Raw genomic sequence first — 17927 nt, 5'->3', positions numbered from 1 at the left:
TCACATTGTTGTCTCTCCTTCTCAATTAAATACTAAATTTTTATACATTCATTCCCATCATGTGTGTAAAAACCTTTATTTTCTCCTCACATATGAGAGCTTTCACATCCTAACTTTTATCTCAAAATAAAAAAAAAACATTGTACTTTTGTCACTCATTTCAGTTAAATACTAAATTTTTATACATCCATTCACAACTACTTACAAAACATATAGAAATTAAAAAATTACAATATACTATAATTTATTTTCAAATATACAGAAAAACCGCTGAATTATCTGACGAACGTCTTTATTTATAATAAAAATAAAAAGGTAATAATATTGTGACAACATTTGAGCAAATAAATAGAAAAAGAAAGAAAACAGTTTTACTACAAATATTGCTTTTAATCTCACACACACACTCTCTCTCTCTCTCTAAAACTCACCATCTTTTCCGTGTCCTTAATAAGAACGTGAAGACTTTCATGGTAGCAGTGATCATCAAACAAATAGAGCATCATCAATTAATTAATTCACAACACACACTCATTCAATCTGAAATCAATGGGCAAATACATCAAGAAACCCAAATTAACCGGACCCATGATGGATGCTACTCATGCTTCATCACTCGGTGTTCGAACCAGAGCCAAAACCAAAACCCTAGCCTTGCAGAAGCTTCAACCTTCTTCCAATTCACCCGCGGCAGAACACCCTTCTGAATCTGCGTATCTCGAATTACGCAGCCGGAAGCTAGAGAAGCCAATTTCACGACGGGTAACGTGCTGCAGACAGCAAAACCCTAACCCGAATTCAGTCGGGTCGGGTTCGGTTAAGGATCAGATGAAAGATGGTGAAGAAACAGAGGAAGAAGGGTGTTTTGGAGAAAATGATTTGGAGTTTGATGCCAGAGAAAGGTATTATTATTTTTTTTACTCTTTATTTTATATTTTATATTTATGAATTTATGAATTTGGATCAAATATAAATTAAATTAACGTGCTACGTAATTACACAATTGGTATATAAAATTGCACCAACTGTTTCGTAAAATTAACACGTTAATTTAATTTACGCGTTAACTTTCCCCAGAATATTTTATATTAATTGATTTATTGTTCTATTATTTTTTGCATATTTTTGCTACAATTAAACTACATTTTATTCTAAAAATAACAATTGCAGAAGTTTGTGTCTCTGGTGAATAATTCAAAAAACAACAAAACGAACACATATTCGATGCTATTGGTTATATTACGGTTATATTTTTGGATTTTCACTTTCGTTTACTATAGCGTGTAAAAGTAAGTTGTCTTTTTTTTAAGTAAGTCACGTATTAACCTAACTAATTAACCGAGACGTTATATTTTTTTGGTCTATCATTTGTTTGGTATTCATCGTAGCGTGCTGGTTTGCATGTTACATAATAAAAAGAAATAAAGAGACGATTTTTGACACCCTTTTTGTTATATTACGACTATATATTTGGATATATATTTTGTTTATTATAGCGAGTAAATAGAAACCGGAAAATTTTGCGCCCGCCACAACGCCCGGGTTTTATCTCATTGGTCGTTTTTATATGTACTTTATATGCATGTAAAAAGAAAAAAATCTTGATTTTATTTGGGTTATAGGTATTTTTATTAAAGGTTTTTTCTTTTGTTTGGAAGGCTATATCGTTTTAATTTGGGGGTAATAAAAGTATTAATTTCGGATCTTTCTTACAAAATAATAAAATATGTTTGTTTTAGTTCAAAACAATTTGCTTGTTTTATCTAAGTTTGTGATATTGTCTTAATCAAGAAAGAAATAAAAAGTCTATAAAATAAGTACCCATACCACCTAGGAAACAATGGTATTAATTATTAAATGAAAATCCTTTTTTGAAAAGAGGCTTCAATCTATACTTTTTGAGTCCTTTCAATTCTAGTTTTTTTGGCTCCTTCATTTATTTTCAAAAAGTTGTTTAGATAAGAACCATATGCTTTTGTTTAGTTGTTTTATTCCACATTCACAAAGAAATATACAGTTCAAATAATATTTTTAAAATTATCTAGAAAATGATTTCAAAATAACTTGTCTGTAAAATAAACAAGTATTTTGAAGATAAAATGTGGGTTATAGCTAAATTACAAAAACAAAAAACTGGTTTTAAGTGAAAACTATTTTTAAAAAGAGGCTCCCATGTAAACTTTTAGTCCTTTAAATTTAACAGAGTTTTAATATCTCAAATCTAAGAGACCGCTCACTTTTTTTAAAGTTGAGCGGCCTTGGCACATGTACCGGATGAAAATGCTTTTTGAAGCACCTTCATATCTGATACCACTGGTAAAAATATCTTTGTTTGAAAACTTAGTCTCACTAATGGTCTATTACCCTGCTAAATAGTTAGATAGGCAACACTTTGCATGCCATTTTGGTTATTAAAAAAACTAGAAAAAGGTGACAAAATCCAACAATGTTTGTCTTACATTTGGCTACATGACAATTATTAAATATTAACCCTGCTAATAACATTTGACCAAAGATTCAAACAGATGGGTCAATGAGGATTCTAGTCCATATGGAAAAATAGTGTCGGTAAACATTAAAAACATATCAGTATTGTCGGTAGTTTTAAAATAATTGGTATGAGAAGAGAAAGTGTTTTCTAAATTTGTTTTGTATAGGTGATAAGATCTACCCACAATCTTTCATTTAATATCATCTGTTTTCTCTTTCCATATCTGCTCAACTTCTTGTTGCCTGGGTATCAGGCAATATTGTCCTATTTAAGATAATAATGGGCTGTGGTTAGGACCACATTTCGGTTTGGCTGATTTCTGTGAAAAGACTAAGCTAAACCGGTACTTATGGTTTCAGATACGACAAATCAAACCAGTCTGGTTGGATGGGTTCGGGTTTTTAAGATAAAAAGTTATGAACTTGTTAGTTTTTGTTAAACAAAAATAAAAATGAAAATGGTTGGAGCTACGTACTGTTTTCGTCCACGTGGTTTGACATAAATGTCACTTTAAACCATTTTTATTATTCGTCCGAGAGACATTTTGGATTCCAAAATTTGTCATTTTATTCTATTATCCTGTTTAACTGTGCACTCCACGTGAGGGGCGTTCTTGTCAGGCTTGGTGACAAAAAAGACAAAAGTACCTGAAGAAACACTAAGTGAACCCTGGGCAGATTATAGATAATCTGGGGTTTAAGTAATGCTTCCCACGAGGATGAGGTCCAGCAGAGAAGGTTGTTCTTCAAAGGACCTGCAAAACAGACACCGTAAGCTCGTCACTGAGAAGGGGGGGGTTCCTCCTTGTGACCACCCTCCGGCGTGAGAATCAGACTAGATTGCTCTGAATATAAGTGTATATTAAGAGATTGCTAGATAAGATTGAGATATCAGATGATGTCCTTACCATTCCAAGGTGTTGGAGTATTTATAGCCGAAGGTAGGTTTCCTAGAAGGTACAGCCGGCTGAATAGTATTCCTGTTCTACCAACAGTGGACTACACACAGGCCATGCTGGTTGGTGGATAGGCTACGGCCAACAGTAACGAGGTCGGCTGTATACTGTTCCTTTACTGCCGGCTACGCACTGTTCCACCAACTGTAGGCTGCGCACGTCCCATCGTAAGGGTTGGTGAGTAGGCAGCGGCTAATAGTGACAAACAGTACTAGAGGGTGCTCCTCCTCGTATTGTTGTCGGTGAGCTGTCACCCTGTGATTGGTTCATGGGCTGCTCTGGTCAAATTGTCTGTTCCGCCCATACCTTAGTAGGTATAGTACGAAAGACCTTCCAGAAGCATACGGACTGGCTCATTTAGGCGGGAGTATTCCCGCCTTGCTCATTCCTTCATGTGACTACTGAAGTAGCGAATGCCTTGTGCGTGTAGCCTTGCTGTTAGTGCGGGTAGCCTTCCCTGATGGCTTGTATCCGCAGCTGCGGGAACAGGCGGGGTACTTCACCATTGGGAGGCTTTCCCTGCGGGTACAGCTGGCGTACTGCGCGTAAGGTTCTCTGAGCATGGTGGGTCCTGCTGGAGCAGTTGGTCATTGCGCAGACGTCCCTATTCAAGGTGAGTCTTGCGGGTCCAACTGGGCTCTGCTGGGACCTACCTCTTCAGTACCCCTCACGAGACGTGTTAGCTAAATGCATTACACAAACAATACTTGACTCGAGATGGTTTATGAATATAGAGCATACACATAAGTTGCATATTCTTAAAAGGAAAAGTATAAACAAAATAATAAGGTTAAATGGTCGGTTACAAGTTTCAAATCGTCAGCTGAACTGTTAAACCGACAAAACTGAAATGTATAAATTCAAAATTGGCTGATTCGGCTGATCTGCTTTGGTTTGTACGGTTTGGATGGTTTATGAACACCCACAGTTAATGACTACACTGAGCTAGGGTAGTTTGGTCATTTTACATGTACTTGGTTCGAGAATCTGATACTTTGTTGTAACAGGAGCACTCGAGAAAGCACTCCTTGTGACTCAGTAAAGGACTTTAATGTCATTAGCACACCCGGTTCTAGCACAAGGCCTAGAAATCTAGAAGCTTTTAATATCATCGCAAGGAGCATGCCTTTGGCACATGAGATTGAAGAGTTCTTTGCCGTTCATGAGCAAGAACAGCAAATACGGTTTGCTGACAAGTACGTTACTTGAACTTTTTAATTTATTCCCACTTAATGTGGAAAAATGGGCGGGTAGAGGGTCACATAACAGCTAACGCAATCAATTTATACGTCAAACATGATTAAATTTTTTTGTTCTTTTAAAGATATCATGAATTAGACTCATTTTAAGTAAATGGGCTCATTACTCATATGGGTCATGTTGACTCCTGTTTTTGGTCCCAAATTTCATGCCTATTTTTTTTGTTTTATTCTTTGGCCTATTAGAGATTAAACATAATCACATGACTTGTGTAAACAAGTTTTTAAGATAAAATGGGCATGGGTTTAAAATCACATGTGTGATGGAGGGAAGACAGAAATACAAGACACATGACACTTTTGCTACTTGTCTGTGTTTCTATTTCTTTTTTTTTCATTTGAGCATGTATATATACATACATGTATATAATATACACACAAGGGCATGTTCGTTTTGAAAACCAATATTGAGAACTGTGAGAAACACATAAACACGCGTACATAGTGCTTTATTTAAAATAGTTAAGAAAAACGGTTTATTTGTCTGTCCTTACTCTTTTTTGATTTTACCTTATTTCTTCCGAATTAAGAAAGAATACAAAAGCCTGCATATATGCATTTACACTAAATGCTCTTGTTATCTTATTATCGATAAATAAATCTTTAGCATATTAAAGTATACATCTAATTTTAGTAATTTTACGATAAATAGTCTAAATGTTAAAACGATTCTCGCAATGGTTAACATATTAACAGAAGAACATTATTTTGATGTAGGTACAACTTTGACTTTGTGAATGAAAAGCCGCTTGAAGGATGTTACGAATGGGTAAAAGTAGTATCTCATTAAGCAAGATGAATATATAACATTTGCGAAAGCTTGGAATAACGGGTGTTGGTGTATTAATTTCCGCTTTTACCCTTGGTTCTCAATGTAATGTAAAGGGAACAAACTGACCTAGTAGGGTAGATTTGGAAGAACAAAAAATGTTAACTTTGTTAGGTTTAATTGTTTCAGCTATCTTTGCATTTGCAAGTGATGAATAATTGCCTTAAGACTTTAGATTTCAATTTCAACATTGCTTTTAAGTCTCATGTGTTATCATTTGGGTCAATGGTGGTCCGGACCACTCTTGATTAAAACATGTGATAAAAAAATATTGCGCATTAAATGAATATAATTTCGCGATTGTATATATCTTCCTCTAAACGTGTAAAATTACATATATTTTTTTTTTCAAAACATACTTGAAGAACATTGTATTTTATAAATAAAACACTTGTATTTTGGAACCGTATGTAATTTTGCAAGTTTAGACACACTTCTATTTAGCATAAGAGTACAACCATCCAGATTTATAATGACTACAATCTATATCTTAACTACTACATGACACAACTCATTCGGTCAGATGACCGTTCGTACTTATACAATACTTGTCATAGACGTATTATAAATCTCAACTATCACTTAGCACGACTTGCTAATTAAGTCAGATGGTGTTTGTACTTGCTATAATACTTGTACTAGATGTCTCAAACAAGGTTATAAATCTTAACTATCACGGTATGACTTTACACGACCGACTAAGTCAGGTTACACTCTTATTTATAAACTATATAATCTTTAAAACTGAAATAACTTTATGTATTACATAAAAATAGTAAATGCATGAATTGGAGGCTAATTTTCAAGATTTCTGTACAGTTCACGTGAAGAGCAGTTCTGCACCTATGAGTACAGATTTAAAGATCCTTAGATTTTGGTACATATGCTACAAGAGGTAATTTTGTTTTTTCACTTGTAAATATGTTTAATTAATAATAATATTTATTTTTAACTGAACACAAAAATTAAGTAAATAACATAGCTTTAAATAAGCCGAGTCGCATGTTTGTATTTAAGATTGACTTGCTAAAAGCTTAAATCAAGTCTAAATTAAACGAGTTTGAACCTAAATTTAAAGCTTCGTCTGAGCTCACCGCCCTACTATTCATATATAAACGGGAGCAAACTCTAAATTTTAGGGGTTGTGGTTTCATACACCCTAAAAACAAATTTTCTGTTCTATTTTTCTTTAAGGTGTATGGAAATCATAACTCGTTTATTTTTCATATGTATAAATGTACTTGTATATAGTTAAAATACTGTTTTTTTTATTCTGACCAATTGTACGGGTGTACGTGTTTTGCCATAATTAATCTGGTGAAGTGGGGTTCACCGTTGTCTTGCTTCAACAAGGTGAAACCTGTGAAAATAAGTCACATGTGATTGTGTTATAAATAAATGTTAATTTAAATATTGGTGTCCTTTCAAGTAATAATGACCTGAAACTTTTGTATGTGTTTCATGTGTCATCACCCATGATGGATTGATGGCTAGGGTACCTTATGTTTTTCTCATTTAACAACAAACTTGTAATTTTGTTATTCTAAAAAAGTTTGTATATGGTAATTAATTGATATAGAGAAATTTTTAAAAAAAATGCTTCATGATATCAGTTAAATATGATTATAAAGTTGAACAAATGAGACATTTTTTTGAGTTTCAATGCTTATTTTTAGAGACAAAAATAAATATATTTGATTTATATAATTTCTATGTATATATACATGTACAATACTCTTAAGGAGTAAGAAAACCTAAAATCCTAATAAATGTAACAAGTCGTGAGATCGTAACGTGTACTCAAGGGTGAGGGGCAATTCGTGTGGCTATCTATGTCGCATCTTGTAACAAATGCACGTATAATGGATATGACAAGTAAAAACAATGAAGAAATATGTGGAAAGATATGTGATGTTGTTTTCATCAGGTGACCAAGTACGTTATGTGTTAATTATTTATTTGATAAAAAGAAAAAATTATTCCAAGAGAAGATCAACATATTAATATTAGATAGTGAACTTTGTTATGAACTTCAGGTGAACATACTATCGTCAACATACAATTTAAACGTTGTAGGAAATCCTCTATACATACACATACACAGACAGACATGCAAATTAACATACATACGTAATGTGAGGGTATTGTAACTCTCTTTACCTGCAAGCATGTGAACATACACGCACACACGTATACATCTAAAGGGGGGGGGGGGGGGGGGGGCGATCTGATTGAAATAAGCTTAAGTTTGAAACCTCATATGTAAAAGTGGCTTCAACCGTTAGGAATTCATTTCAGACTCACAATGAGCTGAAAGAATCTGTATACCTGGATGAGGTTTTCTTAAAAAAATATTTTACAAAAAGCTAGAGTTTTGATTTTAGAATCACTTTAGGTTCCTTAAAAAGATTGAGACCGCTTTATATACATACACACATGAAAAGGTTCAAATAAGAGAACCATAAGAATCACAAAATTCATGTAAACACAAACAATTCCTAGTAACTACTAAACTTTTTTTTAGGTTTAATGATAAAGTTAGAACCCATGACCTCCCATTGAGAAACAAACATTTCTACCACGTGAGGTAAGTTAACATTTTTTTAACGGACATTTAGATCACTGATGCGCCATTAGCCTGCCCGACCATCTCCATTCGTCGAGTGTTGAATCGTGGAGTAATAGGTTGGCGAAGCTCGTACATCAGTCCATCCCATTAGTCCCGACTTAAAACCCCTATTTTCTTTTGGCATAGGTGGGACTTGAACTCAAGACCTCCCTATTAAATAAAGTTTCTTGGTGAGCTAAGTTAACTACTAAATATGGATGAGCAAATTGTACTAGTACGCGTATTGAATCAGGTACCGTTAGTACTGACATTTTAAGGTTGTGGATCAGAATAGTACTAGGTATCCGTATTGTACCAAGTATTTTTGGTATTAGTATGGGTACATATATTTAGGGATTTTCGTTACTAATAGTGGTACCGAGCTCGTCCCTACTATTAAACTAGATTCATATTTGTAAAAAAAAGTTTACTAAAAACAATTGTAAACAATTTGTAAAAAAAATAGAGTTTTCCTTGTTGTGTAGGTTAGGGTTACCAGTGTGGAGTAGGTCCAGAGTCCTTCAGTTCTGACTCCCTTTAATTAGTGTGCCGTTGATATTAAGATTCAATTCACATCATCAGTACTCACCACCTTGGGCATTCAAATATATTTATGTTATGCTCACATGCATGGCACTACTATATCAGATGATGCAAACATCTATTCATTTCTATGTGTCATATCTATTGACATGCTAGATGTTTTTAATAGTTCATACATGATATATGTAGGGTAATGCTTGTTTCTAAATCAATATTATGTTAAGAACTGCGACAATTACATGGACACGCAAACATAGTGTTTATTTATCTTTTTTCCTTATCTTTAGTTTTATCTTCTTTTGGATCTTTTTGTAAAGGTATAAAAACAGCTAAAAGTTAACTTCTATAAAAACAGCTCGAGTTTTTTATACGAGTGAGCACAAGACAAATCAACTCCTGGCTTGCTTATAGAAGTTACTTCTCAAGCAAATCAGCTCGAGTTTTTTTATACAAGTGAGCACAAGACAAATCAACTCCTGGCTCGCTTAGACTGAGGGGTGTGGGGGCTTCAAAGGGGGCGCTAGAGCCCCTCCGCTCGCACCCCCAGGCGCTAGAGGGGCGCTAGAGAGGCGCTTTGGATAGCCGTGAGCATGGTAGCGGGAGAAGAGAGAGAGGAGGGCACAATTTTTGAGGGTTTTTCACCCGTTGGGGTGTTTGACCAGCCGAAAAAAACAAAAAATAAATATTTTCTATATAAACTATACTCCATTTCACCCATTTTTATACCAAAACTTCACACCATCACCCAAAATCAATTCATCTTCTCAACTTTTTTTTAAAAAAATGGCTGGAAATTGGTTCTCAAACCTTGATTCAGATTATCTTGACGACGATTCATTGAACACGTTTATGGGTTTCTCACCGCACCAACCGATGTTTTATTCGGAGCCGCAAGAATCATCCGGCTTTCAATTTTAGTATGTTTTTTTTTTTTTGTAATTTGAATTTTAGATATTAATGTGTTTTTTTATTAATGTGTGTTTTTTTTAATAATTTATGTGTTTTTTTAATAATATATTGTTTGAATATATTTATAAAAAAAATAAAAAAAAAATTCGCTGGAGCCCCTCCACACCAGGGGCCAGGGGCTCCACCAGGGGCTCCAACACCCCCCTTATCCGGTTTCTCTCTCTGCCACACGTCATAATATTATTGGTTCTTGGCTCTACTGGAGCCCCCACACCCCTTAGTCTTATAGATATGTGTTTCGAGTTAGCATATGACAGTAAATGATTAAAACTCTTGGCTGCAAACTAATATGTACACTTTAATGATGAAATTAACATGTGAAAACTGTAAAGGAACATAATCCAGCCAAAATATAGTTACAAATTTCAGTGAGAAAGGTGAGATTTACCCCTACAATTTCACAACTTTTACTGCAATCTAATGTAGCTTGTCAAACCCTATTTGGGAATCAAAATAGGCACTCTAAATCAGTTGCATATCATGATCAATAACTTACAGATTCCCTGTGCCACACTTGTCCATTTGTGAACCACTTGCAATTTCACTTCAGTCTTTACTGGTATCATGAAGTACCCACAACCTGTAAATTACAAGTAAAGGTCAATGGTTTTTTGAATAAAATAAAAAGTATGCTATGATGACTTGTACTCTATGCAGCAAAAGTTGTACATTATTGGGCCATCCATAATATGCCAACACTAGAATGATATTAAAAAGATAGCCTGTTTCACACATTCTAATTATATAATCAAGAAACAACAAACTCTGCCCAAGTGAAATAGATAAAGAGCTTAAGATTTTTTTACATTAACTTCAGTAAAGATCTTGGATTAAAAAAGCGAGGCGACCATAATTTTAAAAAACATTCAATTATTTATTATTATATACAAGCCACATTATAATATATGTTAAATATCTAAAACATCAACATATATATCCCAAAACACCAAAAGTAGCATAAAGAAAGTTATCGAGTACCAAATTACTCGGAAGTGTTTCCACTACTCAAAAGTGTTTCAACTTTAAAGTTTATAGCTAAACGGAAAGTCTAGATTAGAAGCTCTCTTTGCTATCTCGTCATCAACATCAATACCGAATATCTCATCTTCACACGCACCATCTGAACCGGCCATCTGAACCGACTTATTCTAATATATCAGAAGAAAAAGGTTTTGCTCCATCCAATTTCACGGCCCTACTCCTAGAGTACCACCATGTCGTAAAGTACATCATTTGATTAATGACGATATAGAAGAGGATATCGGTGTACGTGACAATGGCGTGGAAGAAGATGAGATATCCAGAATTGATGTTGATGTTGATGATGATGATGATGATAGCAAAGAGATCTTCTAATAGTAGACTTTTCGTTTAGCTATAAACTTTTTCAAAGTTGAAACACTTTTTAGTAGTGTTTTTTTCAAAAACACGTTTCCGGGTAATTTGGTAGGTAATAACTTGTTTTTATGCAGCTTTTGGTCTTTTGGGCGAGTAATGCGGTACCTGAAAACTGTTTTATGCTCCTTGTGGTATTTTGGGATATATATGTTGATGTTTTACATGTTTAATATGTATCATAATGTGGTTTGTATAAAATTAAATGTTTTTTAAATGATCGCCACGCATTCAAAACGCATTCGCTTTTGCGTTGTGCACTTTTCGCCTCGGCTTGGGACCCTATCGCTTGTGTTCACCTTGCACTTTTTTAATCCAAGTCTCTTAACAAGTCAAATGAACAAACCAAAAAAACACCTAAAAAGGAAACTAAGACACACAAAAGATTTAACATTTTGAGCCAAGAAATTTGACATGCGCCAAAAAATTAAAATTTGACTAGCTAGTTAGCCCGCCCAAGCGCCCATTTTGTAACCTCTAAAATTACAAAAAGTATCAAGAATATAGTAAAATCAATAAATTTACCTTGTAATTTTTCCACTTTGATAATCAAAAACAATTCACCATCTATTCAAGGGGTGTTGCAGGTTCCAAATTCGTTGGCTTTCTTGCTTCTAGCATTTCAACTTCGTATGCACTTGTATTCTGGTCTTTTTTGGTTTCTACTGCAATTTGTTTAAGTTTCTCTAATCGTATGGCATGTAACTCGTACCTGACGATCAAGATAGCAAAAATGTTAATCCATAACAAAAAAAATACATCTAACTCATTCATTTTGTATATCCATCCAATCATAGAATCAGTTGTATATATACATACAAGAGTACATTGTCAAAGCAAGGCATTTAATATAATTGCTATCTACAGTTATGAATTAAGATTTTTGCTATCTTACGGTTACTCTTTGACTATTGTTACAATGTTTGCTTCCAACACTCCTCAAGTTGGAGCAAAAATATTTCTAACACTTCTTAAGTTGGAGCAAAAATGCTTTTAAGATCGGATATGGAGTCTTTGTAGGGTTGTTCAGATAGCTCGCTCAATATAAACGAGCCAAGTCTAGCTGGGTCATTTATACTTCAAGCAGAGGTGAGCTCGCTCGTTTGACTTTCTCAAGAGTCAAGACAAATAGGCCAATTAATAATCCCAATTTTATAAGAAGAAAAACTCAGCAGCCCTTTTTTGTTATTACATATATCGTATGTGCTAGAAACACGAAACTTTAAAAGTTAGACGAGTGCTTATTTTGACGGCCCTAGCTTAATGACCCCTTGCATGATACATATGTAGTTTTCACACTATTTGTCTAGTGTGCATGCGAGCATCTTGTTGCTAAAAGCAAGCTTGTCTTATGTGGAGGTAACAAACTAGACGGGTAAAAAAAGGTAATTATGTATTGAGTCTAAACTTGATGAATCGTATCAAACTGACCATTTTTTTCCCTCCTAAATTTATGATTTTCTTTAATATAAATTTGGTGTCAAAATATGTCAATTTTTTACTTTTTTTTAATACAAACTTCTGTCAAAAGATGTGTAACTCTTGTAGGATTTCAAACGAGTTGAGTTGAGCTGTGTTAACCCAAAACAACCACCACTTCAATACTTTAAAAATGATAATGAATTGTATATATATATATATATAGTTTTACTCATTTCATTACGTGAGTGAAAGTAGATTGTAAAGATTTGCATGAAATCACAATAAACGTGTTTAGTAGAACTCCACTTGACTTGAATATCATATTCATAATTCATAAGAGACCCAGAGACTCCAACACTGCATTCTCGAGTTTAAAATACAAGGAAAAGAAATGATAAGATTGGATAGAGGAAGAAAGGAAAAGAAATTATATACTTAAAAGGCATTCTCGAGTTAAAATAAAAGAAAAGAAAAGAAAGTGTTTATTAAATTCTTGAGTTAGATTGGAAGGAAAAGATGGGAAAAAAATTGTAACTTTACAATTATGTCCTCATAGCAACATGGAAAAAAGAATTAAGATAGGGTAAATTGGTAATATGGTAATGGGATATAAACTTTCCTTCACAATCCGGCCATATTTTGCAGGAAAGTTTTGAAGGAAAAAAGGCTTAACTTTCCCTTCCATTCTCTTTCTTTTCTTTTAATGAAAAAACTCAAAAATGAAAAAAGAAAAATTTTCTTATCTTTTCTTTTCCAATCCCTTAAATAAAAAAACTCAAGAATGCAGTGCAAGAGTAATCGCCCAAATCCACTCTATCAGAGACCACGCAATGTTGACTCACAGAAACAAAAAAAAACACCAACATACTCGTAGACCTAATTGATACGGATGTCGGCATCCCTGTCGTGGGCTTAGTCCCCACTGAGAACTGTCCATCTTACACATCTCCCTGATACCAAGCTTCATAACTCAAACTGGGGTTCCCAACGCTCGTATACATCAAATGTCTATAGCTTCGGTGTCCTGCTCGAGATGCTAACCAGAAACGTCCGGAAGATGGAGATAAAGATGATGATTTCCCACTCTGAGTGGAAACGAATCTCAAGAAGGCATTGTTTAGAACAACTCATTCGATCTTGATCTTTTGATTACCATAGACACCCACCCTGGAATATCATTATCTACTCATGGTGGTTTTATGGTCAGTGTCTCGAGCAGGAGGACACTAAACCTATATAGGTTTGATTCTCGCAAGTGTCAGGATATGTGTTGGAGTTCTAAAGTTTGGTATCAATGATAATCTAGTTTTCTTAATAAATAATTTAGATGGGTGTATGCATTAAAGAACACACTTTAAAGTTAAAGTTTGAAAACATGTAACTCATTTCCATAGTAATTTTCTCATTTTACCAGCTAACGTGTTAGAAATGAAACACAACCCAAATTGGCAACCTCATTTTCTCCTCACTAAACGGGCCTATGCTCACATGTTCTTTTCAAATGACATCATATAAATGAAACAGTATATAATATCCTAAAAATATTAGCATAGCTAGGAGGTCAAGTGATCCTTTAATGATTAACCCTTAAGCAGGAACTAAGATCATTTATATACAGAATGTATAACTATTCTTAGATTATGTAAACATGTGAAAATCAAAATGGAAATATTAAACAGCTAAACTGAATGAAGTTAAAGTTTTGAAAAACTATTCACACTTATAATTCTTACTATATGAGTAGAACAATGTTAAAATACTATAGAATAAAAAAAACACATAAAAAAGTATAGAAAAGAGATCTTACTTTGCAACATGATTCTTCACAAGTGTAAAATAAATCCTCCAAAATTGTCGTTCTTTCAAGTAGCGGGGACATAATCTAAACCTAAGTTGTGATAATTCCTGTAAAACCAAAAGCACTTTATATGTTTAGCACATTCATCAAGAAACTAAAGTTTCAATTGATCTTATAAACTCATAGAGAGGATCCAATCCACAACATAGAATCCATCAATAAAAGCTTTAACTGTAATCTGTTACTTATAAAAGACATAACCGTTGACCGTTTCTTAAGCTAAAAGGGAGAAGAAACTTATGCATACGTCTTCTAGTTAGTTATTATTAAATCACTAAAGCAACCATTGCAATTGCATAAGGTCACTACTCACTAAGGTGTAAACGAGTCGAGCTCAAGCTCAAGCTTGGGCTCGGCTCGTTTGTTATTAATTAATTAATTTCTATACGCTTTTAATTATTTTTTTATATTTTGAGAAAACCTTAAACGAGCCTAGGCTTGGCTTGAGCTCCTGTAGTACCTTAAATGAGCCAAAAGCTCGGCTGTGCAGTGTAAAATTAATACATAAAAGTCCAAAAAAGGTCAAACTTTAAAGTGCACAAGGTTTGTTAAGGCTCGACAAACCTAAACAAGCTTCACATATAAGGCTCGACCTCAGACTAGATAAAAAGGTGAAGAAACTTATGCATATTGTCTTCTTGTTAGTTATTATTTAATCACTAAAACAGTCACTTTCTCTAATAACCTAGGGATGTTCACTGTCTGGAGCGGTCGGATTTTACAATAGTTTAACCCGAACTGATAACTGGGGTTTAACGGTTTAAATGTAAACAATTTCAAAAGCATCTGATTCCAATTGCATAAAAACAACTTATTACACAAAACCAAAACCCTAAAAACCCTAATTTCAGCATAAAAAGCCCTAACCTTAACTTTTGATAACACAAGTACAGCATGCTTCTCTTGCCACGGAGACAAATCCTTCTGCACGATCCCAGCCGTTGATTCAGCTCCATCAACGGCTGCTGATTCTTCTTCATCTACACATACCAAATTCTAATTCAATTGCAATTGCATACGATGTGAAAGATATAGTACGAGTTATGTAAATAGTACCTTGGAGATTAAAGTTTCTAAACGTTTCAATTGTGAAGGATTTGAGGAGGTTAATTAAGTCGTCGGTGATTCCGTACAGCTGTTGTTCGTTGTTTTGACTGGATGACCGGCATCGTGAAGATCCGGTTTTGATGCGTCGGAACCATGAATGCACATTCATCTTCACTGTTGAACTCGTGGTGTCTGGTGTAAACCGGATCACGAGTATGTGTGGGTAGGTCTTGATCTTTTCGGGCTGGGTTGGTTTCGGGTTAGATCAAAACCGATGATTACTTTATGTTCAGATGTGTTGTATTTTGTGTTTTGGTGGGACCGGACTGAAGCTGAATTTACGCTAAAATTAAGACTAAAAACTGAGTCGGTTATGTTTAAACTGTCTGTGGTCAGTCTCAAGCCAGATCTAGTCGATCCAACTTAAATTCTAGCTAAGCACTAACGCTATGTTCCCGAGTTTCATTTAAGAAGAGTAAAGCAAAGAAATGGAATTTGGAGAGAAAAGAAACAAAACGAAAGGAAAATGGGTGATTCTATTTGGTGTTCCAGAGTTTAATGAAAATGAAATGAAAGGAAAGAAAATTTAACATTTTACATGTTCCCGAGTCAGGAGGAAAAGAAAAGAAAGTTATGATTTTACTAATATACCCTTGTTAGAAATAAAATAAAATTTACATGTGATAACATTCCAAAAGCATTTCACGGATATATAAAGTAATCCTTATCAAGATTTTTAACATTATAATATCAACCGACACTGTATCATTTTCAATAATCACATAACTGGCTAAGAAAGTCAAACCAATTTCACTTGTAACAAAATTGGAGTAAGAAAGTCAACTTAAATACCAATTTATGCATTCTCACTGGTTGTATTCGAGAGTGTTATCAACTAAACTCTCCTTATTTTTTTATTATTCTACTTGCTCTTGTTTTACTCAAGCTCGATATGAAGAGAGTCTTCTATTCTAACTTATATCTTAAATTCTTTTTTTTTAATTCAATTATTGTTTATACGTCCCAACAAAAGTCATTCCATCCGTAACAATTAACAATTTTACTATTATATTATGTAAGTAAAACTAAAACAAAAAATAAGTGAGATAAATGAGCCGAGTACGTTTTGCCTTACGAGGGCTCGAGATTGACCTCGGCTGGTTTCAAGCCAACTGGTATGTTAACAGTTTGATACAAAAGATATATGGGTGTCTAGTTTGCAGGGGCAGCTGGGTCATTTCAAACTGATCAGCATTACTTATTTGCTAAAAAGTCAATTCTTATAGGAACAGTCAACTAAAAATCGTCAAACGTAAACTGGAAATAATTATGAAAATTTGTATCAAGAATGTAGTTTAAGAAATAGTCTGATTTTGTCAATCGTCAAACTAAAAAATCGTCAAACGTAAACTGGAAATTAGTGTGCTCAGGATAAAAAATTGTCAAAGTCAAAGGCTGAGTCAATTGGCATATTTTACCATACTCAGGTCTGTTCATACTCAAAGTCTTATTTTGGTTCCAAAGTTTGGTATAATGAGTTGTACATCACATGAAGCATAAAATATGATGTGTACATAAAGTTAATCAACCTGCATTCAAATTCCACAAGTGTGACTTAGAAATCTGATTTTGCTCCCCAACTCTAAATTGAAAAAAAAAACCATTAAACATTTTCAAACAGATTCAACAGTGCATTTGAAAGCTTTGATGAAAGAAGATTTTTATACATATGCCATCAGCAGGTTGATCCGCACAAGGGCTCGAGCTCGATCTCGGCTCGTTTCAAGTTCTTTTTCTAAAATTCGAGCTCGAGCTTGTGCACCGGATGCCCTGTCCTTTGCAAAAAGTTCTAGCATTTCATTAAAGTTTGAGACTTTCTTCGTCTTCAACGCTTCAGATTCAGGTTCGACTATTTAACAAAATCAAGATAATTAGTTTTATACACGATAAACACAATATTCATGTATATAATTCAAGTATGGGTGGGTTTTTTAACTGTCACACCCCGGCTTAGGGCCTAGGCGTATGACCAACAGTTGGTACCTATTTTGTAAATACATCAGAGTTGCGGTTTATTTTAGCGGAAGACTTTGGTTTGAATATAATATAAATTTATTTGAAAACATCCCGGATAATAAATATCCAAGTGTTTGATTTATAAATCCTATTTAAATCTTGTTTATAATAATTCAATAGTTTAAAACTGAGCCATTTGTACCTTGCGAGCATCTATCTTCATGAATGACTATATTCCTTGTACCTGTGCTAATCTGTTTCCCTGAAATGTGGGGAAAAATACGTCAGCTATATGCTGGTGAACACGTATGACTTAATAAAACATTTTGAATGATGATTATAATACAAATGTAGTTTTCTTGACAATCTCAGCGGAAGCATTTCTACTTCCGGTATGTGTACCACTGCCCTACACACAACGGTATTCCTCGAGCCAAACGGCCCTGAACTGAGAACTGGTCATGACCGTTTAAGCTCGCGGCTTCATTGCCTTTGATTGATTGATTGAGCTTAACAGTTATGTTTGGATCCATAT

General features: G+C 34.2%; 2 protein-coding genes across 2 annotated transcripts; one reads left to right on the top strand and one right to left on the bottom strand.

Moving 5' to 3' along the window:
• The first annotated feature begins 416 nt into the window (after positions 1–416).
• LOC143589980 (cyclin-dependent kinase inhibitor 3-like) lies at positions 417–5857 on the top strand. The gene is made up of 3 exons (XM_077070592.1): positions 417–902; positions 4454–4642; positions 5423–5857. Exons 1-3 carry the CDS (start codon positions 550–552, stop codon positions 5493–5495), a joined length of 615 nt encoding a protein of 204 aa, XP_076926707.1. The 5' UTR covers positions 417–549; the 3' UTR covers positions 5496–5857.
• A 4085-nt stretch (positions 5858–9942) lies between these two features.
• On the bottom strand, positions 9943–15566 carry LOC143589979 (uncharacterized). The gene is made up of 5 exons (XM_077070590.1): positions 15386–15566; positions 15197–15309; positions 14279–14376; positions 11575–11761; positions 9943–10234 (listed from the first exon to the last, which is right to left on the bottom strand). Exons 1-4 carry the CDS (start codon positions 15543–15545, stop codon positions 11617–11619), a joined length of 516 nt encoding a protein of 171 aa, XP_076926705.1. The 5' UTR covers positions 15546–15566; the 3' UTR covers positions 9943–10234; positions 11575–11616.
• Between the last annotated feature and the right edge of the window lie 2361 nt (positions 15567–17927).

Source organism: Bidens hawaiensis, unplaced genomic scaffold (assembly GCF_021521415.1).
Source record: "Bidens hawaiensis isolate Kalapana, Puna unplaced genomic scaffold, B.hawaiensis_p1.1 tig00038075_1, whole genome shotgun sequence".
Classification (NCBI taxonomy): domain Eukaryota; kingdom Viridiplantae; phylum Streptophyta; class Magnoliopsida; order Asterales; family Asteraceae; genus Bidens; species Bidens hawaiensis.
This window is presented reverse-complemented; position numbering and strand designations above follow the sequence as displayed.

Coding starts and splice junctions, on each gene's coding strand:
- LOC143589979 (XM_077070590.1), bottom strand. CDS start 15,545: ATGAATGTGCATTCATGGTTCCGACGCATCAAAACCGGATCTTCACGA. Junction 15,310..15,385: donor TAGAAACTTTAATCTCCAAG/GTACTATTTACA, acceptor TGGTATGTGTAG/ATGAAGAAGAATCAGCAGCC. Junction 11,762..14,278: donor GTGAAGAATCATGTTGCAAA/GTAAGATCTCTT, acceptor CTTGATCGTCAG/GTACGAGTTACATGCCATAC.
- LOC143589980 (XM_077070592.1), top strand. CDS start 550: ATGGGCAAATACATCAAGAAACCCAAATTAACCGGACCCATGATGGAT. Junction 903..4,453: donor GAGTTTGATGCCAGAGAAAG/GTATTATTATTT, acceptor TTGTTGTAACAG/GAGCACTCGAGAAAGCACTC. Junction 4,643..5,422: donor CAAATACGGTTTGCTGACAA/GTACGTTACTTG, acceptor ATTTTGATGTAG/GTACAACTTTGACTTTGTGA.